This window comes from Pongo pygmaeus, chromosome 23, assembly GCF_028885625.2.
Source record: "Pongo pygmaeus isolate AG05252 chromosome 23, NHGRI_mPonPyg2-v2.0_pri, whole genome shotgun sequence".
In the NCBI taxonomy this organism is placed as follows: domain Eukaryota; kingdom Metazoa; phylum Chordata; class Mammalia; order Primates; family Hominidae; genus Pongo; species Pongo pygmaeus.
Window position 1 is genome coordinate 29042528 of NC_085931.1, and position 10414 is coordinate 29052941.

Consider the following 10414-nt stretch of genomic DNA (forward strand, 5'->3'; position numbering starts at 1 on the left):
TTTTTTTTTTATTTTGAGGCAGAGTTTTGCTCTTGTTGCCCCGGCAGGAGTGCAATGGTGCGATCTCAGCTCACTGCAATCTCCACCTCTGCAGGAGAGCAGGAATCTTCAGTGATCCACGGGCAGATCTGCAGCCATTGTGGGCACCTGTTCTTCCCGTGACCTTTGTGCCCGGGTCGCAGCACGTGCTGAGATCGCGCCATTGCACTCCAGCCTGGGGGACAAGAGCGAAACTCCATCTCAACGGAACCCTTAAGGTCGTTCTGTCACTGGGGCCATTATGAGCTCACGCACCCACTCCCTCAGGTTTAAAAGGCGCGTTGCCCGGCAACAGAAGGAACTGCTGGCTTAGCCTTTGGCCGAGTTGGCAGCTCCACGAGGACCCTCAGAGTCCAGCTCTCCAGCGTTCAAGCATCCGACGGTTCCGAGTCCTCCCAGGAGCGGTTACCTGGACACTCTGTGACCCTCATTCCTGTCGGGGCCCAGGCTGAGGACCTGCTAGTAGGGCTCAGTTGCCTGGAGTCCGTTCAGCCCATCCCCCAGTTCACTTTGCTTGTGGGATCTCCCCGTTTCTCCTGCCCCTGGACTGAGTGGCAGGCCATCCCACAAGCACCCGGACACTTGGCATCAGTGGTGTCAAGACAACTCTAAGAAGGTTTTCTGTGATCCTGCAAGACCTGTGTTCCTTCCCGGTGATTCTGCCTTCAATTTGATTGCACAGGTACCACAGCAAGCCAGTGCTGTGTGCGCCGAATTCCAGGGCATCCTCCAGCTCAGCCACTACACTGAGCACAAGGAATCTCTGTGGGACCCAGGAACAGGTAGTCACCCCTTTGGGGCCCACAACACCCGGCTGTCCCCAGACTTGTGGCCAGGGAAGATAGTATTGAGGGCCCTCAAGGAGAGCGGGACAGGGATGGCTGAGCAGGACAAGGACCCTAGAGTCCAAGAGAATCCTGATGATCAGAGAAGGGTCCCCGAGGTCACCAGGGATGCACGGTCTGCATTTCGGCCCCTGTCGGACAACGGAGGCCTCTCTCCCTTTGTGCCCAGGCCCGGGCCTCTGCAGAGAGACCGCGATGCCCAGAGGTCAGAATTCAGATATAACCAGAGATCCCAGACCTCCTGGACGAGCTCGTGCCCCGAACTAAATGCGATCTCGAGCTCCTACAGCTCTACAGGAGGCCTCCTGGGGCTAAAGCGGAGGTGGGGGCCAGCCTCATCCCACTGCCAGCTGACCCGCAGTTCCTCAAAGACAGTGAGTGAGGACGGACCTCAGGCTGTCTCTTCTGGTCACACCCAGTGTGAAAAGACGGCAGATATAGCACCAGGGCAGACACTGGCCCTCAGGAATGGCTCCCCCAGATCCCAGGCCTCTAGGCCCCGTAAACGCAAGCTTCCCCTGCCGTCACGCAGGCAAGGGGATCCTCTGATGCTGCCACCTCCCTTAGTGCTGGGGTTCCAGGTCACTGCTGAAGACCTGGACCTGGAGAAGGAGGCGGCATTCCAGCGCATCAACAGTGAACTGCGGGCTGAGGCCAAAGCCATCTCGGACTGTAGACCCTCACGGCCTTCCCACGCTTTGTCCTCACTTGCAACAGGGACTTCTGGTGTGCCTACCATCTCTAAAGCACCCAGTATGGATGCACAGCAGGAGAGACACAAGTCCCAAGACTGCCTGGGCCCAGTGGCCCCCCTAGCTTCTGCTGCAGAGGTCCCCTCTACAGCTCCTGTGTCTGGGAAGAAGCACAGACCACCAGGCCCCCTGTTCTCCTCCTCAGATCCCCTTCCTGCCACCTCTTCCCACTCCCGGGACTCAGCCCAGGTCACCTCGCTGATTCCTGCCCCCTTCCCAGCTGCAAGCATGGATGCGGACATCAGAAGAACAACGCCTGGCACTTCTGCTCCTGCAGCTGCCGCAGAAGCCCCTCCCCCCTCCACATTGAACCCCACATCGGGGTCACTACTGAATGGAGTGGATGGAGGCCCTTCACATTTCTGGGCCACAGTCACAGCTGAAGCAGGTGCCCAGAGGTCAGAAGTCAGATATAACAAGAGATCCCAGACCTCCTGGACGAGCTCGTGCCCCAAACAAATTGCCACCTCGAGCTCCTACAGCTCTACGGGAGGCCTCCCTGGGCTAAAGCGGAGGTGGGGGCCAGCCTCATCCCACTGCCAGCTGACCCGCAGTTCCTCAAAGACAGTGAGTGAGGACGGACCTCAGGCTGTCTCTTCGGGTCACACCCAGTGTGAAAAGACGGCAGATATAGCACCAGGGCAGACACTGGCCCTCAGGAATGGCTCCCCCAGATCCCAGGCCTCTAGGCCCCGTAAACGCAAGCTTCCCCTGCCGTCACGCAGGCAAGGGGATCCTCTGATGCTGCCACCTCCCTTAGTGCTGGGGTTCCAGGTCACTGCTGAAGACCTGGACCTGGAGAAGGAGGCGGCATTCCAGCGCATCAACAGTGAACTGCGGGCTGAGGCCAAAGCCATCTCGGACTGTAGACCCTCACGGCCTTCCCACGCTTTGTCCTCACTTGCAACAGGGACTTCTGGTGTGCCTACCATCTCTAAAGCACCCAGTATGGATGCACAGCAGGAGAGACACAAGTCCCAAGACTGCCTGGGCCCAGTGGCCCCCCTAGCTTCTGCTGCAGAGGTCCCCTCTACAGCTCCTGTGTCTGGGAAGAAGCACAGACCACCAGGCCCCCTGTTCTCCTCCTCAGATCCCCTTCCTGCCACCTCTTCCCACTCCCGGGACTCAGCCCAGGTCACCTCGCTGATTCCTGCCCCCTTCCCAGCTGCAAGCATGGATGCGGACATCAGAAGAACAACGCCTGGCACTTCTGCTCCTGCAGCTGCCGCAGAAGCCCCTCCCCCCTCCACATTGAACCCCACGTCGGGGTCACTACTGAATGGAGTGGATGGAGGCCCTTCACATTTCTGGGCCACAGTCACAGCTGAAGCAGGTGCCCAGAGGTCAGAAGTCAGATATAACAAGAGATCCCAGACCTCCTGGACGAGCTCGTGCCCCAAACAAATTGCCACCTCGAGCTCCTACAGCTCTACGGGAGGCCTCCCTGGGCTAAAGCGGAGGTGGGGGCCAGCCTCATCCCACTGCCAGCTGACCTGCAGTTCCTCAAAGACAGTGAGTGAGGACGGACCTCAGGCTGTCTCTTCGGGTCACACCCAGTGTGAAAAGACGGCAGATATAGCACCAGGGCAGACACTGGCCCTCAGGAATGGCTCCCCCAGATCCCAGGCCTCTAGGCCCCGTAAACGCAAGCTTCCCCTGCCGTCACGCAGGCAAGGGGATCCTCTGATGCTGCCACCTCCCTTAGTGCTGGGGTTCCAGGTCACTGCTGAAGACCTGGACCTGGAGAAGGAGGCGGCATTCCAGCGCATCAACAGTGAACTGCGGGCTGAGGCCAAAGCCATCTCAGACTGTAGACCCTCACGGCCTTCCCACGCTTTGTCCTCACTTGCAACAGGGACTTCTGGTGTGCCTACCATCTCTAAAGCACCCAGTATGGATGCACAGCAGGAGAGACACAAGTCCCAAGACTGCCTGGGCCCAGTGGCCCCCCTAGCTTCTGCTGCAGAGGTCCCCTCTACAGCTCCTGTGTCTGGGAAGAAGCACAGACCACCAGGCCCCCTGTTCTCCTCCTCAGATCCCCTTCCTGCCACCTCTTCCCACTCCCCGGACTCAGCCCAGGTCACCTCGCTGATTCCTGCCCCCTTCCCAGCTGCAAGCATGGATGCGGACATCAGAAGAACAACGCCTGGCACTTCTGCTCCTGCAGCTGCCGCAGAAGCCCCTCCCCCCTCCACATTGAACCCTACGTCGGGGTCACTACTGAATGGAGTGGATGGAGGCCCTTCACATTTCTGGGCCACAGTCACAGCTGAAGCAGGTGCCCAGAGGTCAGAAGTCAGATATAACAAGAGATCCCAGACCTCCTGGACAAGCTCGTGCCCCAAACAAATTGCCACCTCGAGCTCCTACAGCTCTACGGGAGGCCTCCCTGGGCTAAAGCGGAGGTGGGGGCCAGCCTCATCCCACTGCCAGCTGACCTGCAGTTCCTCAAAGACAGTGAGTGAGGACGGACCTCAGGCTGTCTCTTCGGGTCACACCCAGTGTGAAAAGACGGCAGATATAGCACCAGGGCAGACACTGGCCCTCAGGAATGGCTCCCCCAGATCCCAGGCCTCTAGGCCCCGTAAACGCAAGCTTCCCCTGCCGTCACGCAGGCAAGGGGATCCTCTGATGCTGCCACCTCCCTTAGAGCTGGGGTTCCGGGTCACTGCCGAAGACCTGGACCTGGAGAAGGAGGCGGCATTCCAGCGCATCAACAGTGAACTGCGGGCTGAGACCAGGGCCATCTTGGACTGTAGACCCTCACGGCCTTCCCACACTTTGTCCTCACTTGCAACAGGGGCTTCTGGTCTGCCTGCCATCTCTAAAGCACCCAGTATGGATGCACAGCAGGAGAGACACAAGTCCCAAGACTGCCTGGGCCCAGTGGCCCCCCTAGCTTCTGCTGCAGAGGTCCTCTCTACAGCTCCTGTGTCTGGGAAGAAGCACAGACCACCAGGCCCCCTTTTCTCCTCCTCAGATACCTGTCCTGCCACCTCTTCCCACTCCCGGGACTCAGCCCAGGTCACCTCGCTGATTCCTGCCCCCTTCCCAGCTGCAAGCATGGATGCGGGCATCAGAAGAACAAGGCCTGGCACTTCTGCTCCTGCAGCTGCCACAGCAGCCCCTCCCCCCTCCACATTGAACCCCACGTCGGGGTCACTACTGAATGGAGTGGATGGAGGCCCTTCACATTTCTGGGCCTCAGCCGCAGCTGAAGCAGGTGCCCAGAGGTCAGAAGTCAGATATAACAAGAGATCCCAGACCTCCTGGACGAGCTCGTGCACCACACGAAATGCCATCTCGAGTTCCTACAGCTCTACGGGAGGTCTCCCGGGGCTAAAGCAGAAGAGGGGGCCAGCTTCATCCCACTGCCAGCTAACCCTCAGTTCCTCAAAGACAGTGAGTGAGGACGGACCTCAGGCTGTCTCTTCGGGTCACACCCGGTGTGAAAAGGCGGCCGATATAGCACCAGGGCAGACACTCGCCCCCAGGAATGGCTCCCCCAGATCCCAGGCCTCTAGGCCCCGTAGACGCAAGTTTCCCCTGCTGCCACGCAAGCGAGGGGAGCCTTTGATGCTGCCACCTCCCTTAGAGCTGGGGTTCCGGGTCACTGCTGAAGACCTGGACCTGGAGAAGGAGGCGGCATTCCAGCGCATCAACAGTGAACTGCAGGCTGAGGCCAAGGCCATCTCGGACTGCACACAGCCCTGCCATTTTCAGGTATGTTTCTTCTATACCTAGTTTATTTGTTCCTTTTTTCAAGACATGGTCTCACTCTGTATTTCGTGTTGGAATACAGTGGCACAGTCATAGCTGCAGCTTTGAACTCCTGGGCTGAAGCCACTTCAGCCTTCTGAGTAGCTGAGACTACCAGTGCATGTCACCAGAGTTGGCTAGTTTTTATTTTTTTGTAGAGATCTATGTTCCTCAGGTTGGCCTTGAACTGTTGATCTCAACTGATCCTCCCAACTCAGCCTCCCAAAAGCACTGGGTTGATGAGCACGAGCCACTGCCTGGCCCAGAGTCACATTTTAACATCACATCCTCACTGCTGCGCTCAAGTTTTGGCAGTGACTGAAAACCCTAAGGAAGAGTTTCTGGTCAGGCCCGGGCCCGTCTGTGCATAGCAGGGGAATGGAAAAATGGCCTGTGGATGGTTCTTTTGGAGAAATGGCCAGACAAGCACTGAGATGCCGTTTCCTGGAATACAGGGCCGTGCGATGTCCAGCCCAGCTGCCAGGTCCAGGGCCCTCGGCACCATCTAGTCTGGGAGCTCATTCAGAAATGGCCTCATTTGCTCAAAGCAGCTGGTTTCCCTTCCAATCTGGTCCCATTTGAGAGATGCAACTGGGCCCTGTCTTCCAGGAAACCATTTCAGTGCGTGCCTGTCTTTGTCCCCGCGCTTTTCTTATTAACTAAGATTTCTAAATGTATTACATATTCACATTTAGAAACTCTAAATATCATAAAAGGTTAGCAAGGAAGTTTCCCTTCCACTCTGAACTTCCAAACACCAAGTCAACATTTTTGTTTGCATATCATCCCTGCAATCTATGTGCAAATAGAAACATGCACCTGGAATGCATGCTGATGTGTGATCGTGTTTACACAAAGTCCTCTGCACCTCTGCATATATCACTGGGCAATGCACCTTAGTTATCATTCCACATTTCAAATGTAAATCCATTGTATTGTTTCAGAGCTATAAAGTACTGCACCCTATGACTATTCCCAAAATTACTTAAGCACCCCATTATGGGTACACATTTCTTCTGTTTCCAGTCTTGCTCTTATAACCAATGCTGTAGTGAACAGCACTATGTTGAGTAGAAGTGGTGACCATGGGCATCTTTGTCTTGTTCGCGTCCTCAGGGGGAATGCTTTCAACTTTCCCCCTTTCAGGAAAATGTTGGCTGTGGGTTTGTCATAGATAGCTTTTATTACCTTAAGATATGTCCGTTCTATGCTGATTTTGATGAATGGTTTTAATCATAAAGAATGCTGGATTTTGTCAAATGCTTTTTCTGCATCTATTCAGATTATCATGTGATTTTTGTTTTTAGTTTTATTTATGTGATGTATCACATTTATTGACTTGCATATGTTAAACCATCCCTGCATCCCTGGTATGAAACCCACTTGATCATGGTGGATTCTCTTTTTGATATGCTGATGGATTCGGTTAGGTTGGTTGTAGCATTTCTTATTATTCCATCTGTGGAATGTATTGGTTTAAATAATGAAAACATGTTCTATCTTCACTGCTTAGCACTTTGTGTTTCTTTAACAGCCTTCCCAACAGGGCAACATAAAAGCAGGAACCCCGCTAGTCTCCCCTTAACCTGGAATTTCCCCTTCTCCACAGCTCGCTCATTGGACAGGATAGACTGGGCATCCAGGCCTCAAGGTAAGGACACACTCCGTCACCTAGAGTTGCAGTGCCTGGGAAGGCCAACCTTGGAGAGGCGCTGCCAGCTTTACAGCGGTAGAGGTGTTGGGAGGGACTGACCACCAATTTATAAGGCTGTACTTTGTTGGCGACATAAAGGATTGTTTCACAGATTGTTGGGGAGGGACAATCCCAAGGGCTCCCCTGTCCCTGGTCCTGGCTCTGCACAAAGGCAATAAGAGAGGGATGCTGGTAAGGGCTGACCTGTTGCTGTGCTGGGGAGGAAGGTGCTAGGCTGAAATTCAGGAGGCTGAGGATGCAGCAGTCCCATAGGAGGTACATGACCTTCAGGATACATTTTCTTCATTGATGATCAATGGAAATGATAAATCACTGACTATTTTTTCTATCATTGGAATCTACTCTCTACTGCTCATGCTGTTCCTGTCTTTTGGGGAAGATGGAAGATCGAATCAGTGTGTGCTGCACTGAGCGGATGGAAGGAGAACTGCGACAAAAATTGAGGAAGGGTGAGGGATGAGAGGGCCCTTCATCCAGCTGCTTGCAGAGTCCTCCTGAGGAGGAAAGCCCCGTGGCTCCCTGAGGAAGGAGCAGTGAGGGCTGCGTGACTCCCACAGTGAAGTGTGTGGTATGTCTGAGGACACCCAGGCTGGTCCATGAGGAGCCAGTGGCAGAGTGAGAAGCAGAAAGGCCAGGAGGGTGGCTGGAGGCCAGGCTCTGAGTCATTCTCCATGTGATGGAAACAGCCGGAGCCCAGTGGGCTTGGAGGTACAGGATGCGGTGGCTGATGACAGAACAATGTGGAGAGAGGCGTCATTTGTCAAATCCTTACTTTGTTCTGGGCATTGTGCTAAAAATTCTGATGGCTCATCCCATTTAGGGGCTGAAAGTTGCAGAGGTTTAGGAAGCTTGCCCACGATACTGGAGCCCCCATCTCCTGCCCTAGTGCTGTCCTCCTTCTCACCCAGCCACCACCTGTTTCAGGGGAACACACAGAAGTGGTAACCTCTTATGGAGAGGCGAGTAAATTCTGCTGTTTTTGTTATTCACAGAAAAAACACTGGCTCGTGTGGGTTGGGAAGGATATTTCATCTGGTTATTTCCACCTGTGTGACTCTTATAGTATTGAAATGCATAGGTTAGCATTTTTGGCCAATTTACTCAGCATTCTGGGTTAAAGGCTTTTATTTATTTATTTATTTATTTATTTTTGAGATGGAGTTTCACTCTTGTTGCCCAAGCTGGAGTGCAACGGCGCAATCTTGGTTCACTGCCACCTCTGCCTCCCAGGTTCAAACTATTCTGTCTCAGCCTCCCAAGTAGCTGAGATTATAGGCACGTGCCACCACACTGGGCTAATTTTTCTGTATTTTTGGTAGAAATGAGATTTCACCATGTTGGTCAGGCTGGTTTCGAACTCCTGACCTCAGGTGATCTGCCCTCCTCGGCCTCCGAAAGTGCTGGGATTACAGGTGTGAGCCACCACGCCCGCCCTAAAGTCTTTTAAAATTCACTTGTATGAGTTGACTTAGTTTTCTTTAACCTTGTAGAAAAATACAAAAATGGCAATCTCTTTTATCACACAAATAATGTCTTTTTAATGGAGTGATTTTTTTCTAATTGAGGTATTATGTACTTTTCATTTACTAATTATTGTTTACATTTGAAGTGTTTTGTGAATTAATATTTAATTGCATAGATGAAGATTACTAGTCATAGGCATTTTACTAACCAATACTCATTAAGCATAGCGTGGATTCATGTGACGTCAAGCAGCTATTTTATTGGTAAAAAAAACGAAAAAGCACAAGAATGAACGCAAGAACTGAAACAGTGGAGACACTTAGAATGACTTGTCTAAGATCTAAATCATTTTGTTGTCTTCCCAGCGTACTTATTATCCTGATCATTGTCATCAGCATTGTTTGGGTCCTTTTAGCACAGATTTCTCAAAATGGGCAACTCCATAACAGTTGGAAGCTTACGAATTCATATAATTTGTAAGAGGGCAATTTGGAAGTACCTATCTACTTTAAAATTCCAATAACCTGGGAATTTCATCTAGAGTCTTTTATGTCTAGACTCTTTCATGTAAAATATTTCCACAATTAGGAGAAATATGTGTATGGGGATTTGCTATGTAGCGGTGTTTTGATAGAATAGAAAACTGGGATAAACCAAATTTCCATCACGAAGGAAATAGTAATACGCTGAATAATAATACAGCGAATATTATGCAGGCTTTAAACATCAAAAAAGAGTTCAACTTCTGACTTCCGATGATGGTGTTGAAGCAGGTCACTGCTGGTTTACATTTGATTTTCATGTGGGAACTCTGGAAGTCTGCCTTAGTGATTTTTTATGTGGCTAAATTTAGCTAATGACAAGCTATTCGAAGTATGGCAAAATGGAACTTTAAAACAGTATCTTGTCAGCAACCAAGTGGACCTGTTTCACGTAAAGCCCACGCATTCATCTGCCTGTCCTTCATTCTGTCTGTCCACACGGGCATCATTCATTCGTGGAACTGAGTGCCCACTGTCGAGCTGACAAGCCCATAACCTCCCTGTTCCTAGTCACACATTAATTCTTCAACAAGTTCCTTTTGATAGATTGTGACTAAGCTTAGCTGCTATTTCCAATTGCTTCCCCAAACGTACTTCTCACTGTTCTCCCATCACACCCTTCAGCCCATCCATGCGGGGTTCCTTTGCTTTTCCCACCTTACACCAAACTCCCTATTTTTACTCCCACTTTTACCTCCTCTCCAAGACAAAACAAACAAACAAAACTAGCATTTTAAAACTTAGTTGTAATCTTTCTTCCTTCATGAAAATTTCTCCAACAGCCACTTCCACGGTCCTGTGTGTTCTGGATATTTTAAAATATTGGCTATAAGCTTGAGCACATCAGGATATGCTGTTTTGCTGTATGCAGATGGAGGCAGTGGCCGGAATGAATGAACGGCAACAATTGCTGGCAACCGGCAGAAGCTGAGAGACAGGGAACGGGCTCTTCTCCAGAGCCTCCAGGAGCCAGGCCTTTGAATACCTCGAATGTGGGCTTCTGGGAGACCATGTGTTTCTGTTATAAGCAGCCCAGTCTCTGGCAGTTTTTACGGCTGCCCCTGGATGCTCATCTACACCTGTCTGACAAGGTCAAGCTCCAAGGAAGGGATTCTCTGCATATCTACATTGTTTGCAGATTTTACGATAATCATTTATTCTTGCGTGGCTGATCATTGTTAGCCAATATAAATAAAATAATAAAGAAATGACCCACATTTTATGTTGGGAGTTTGATCTGCCATTTATCAAGTATGGAATCTTGAACAAGGGGTTGAACATCTGAATGTCTCCATCACT

General features: G+C 51.7%; 1 protein-coding gene across 1 annotated transcript; it reads left to right on the top strand.

Annotated features, from left to right (window-relative positions):
• The first annotated feature begins 29 nt into the window (after positions 1-29).
• On the top strand, positions 30-10330 carry LOC129023458 (putative POM121-like protein 1-like). The gene is made up of 2 exons (XM_054470189.2): positions 30-5359; positions 9898-10330. Exons 1-2 carry the CDS (start codon positions 917-919, stop codon positions 9931-9933), a joined length of 4479 nt encoding a protein of 1492 aa, XP_054326164.2. The 5' UTR covers positions 30-916; the 3' UTR covers positions 9934-10330.
• The last annotated feature ends 84 nt before the right edge of the window (positions 10331-10414 follow it).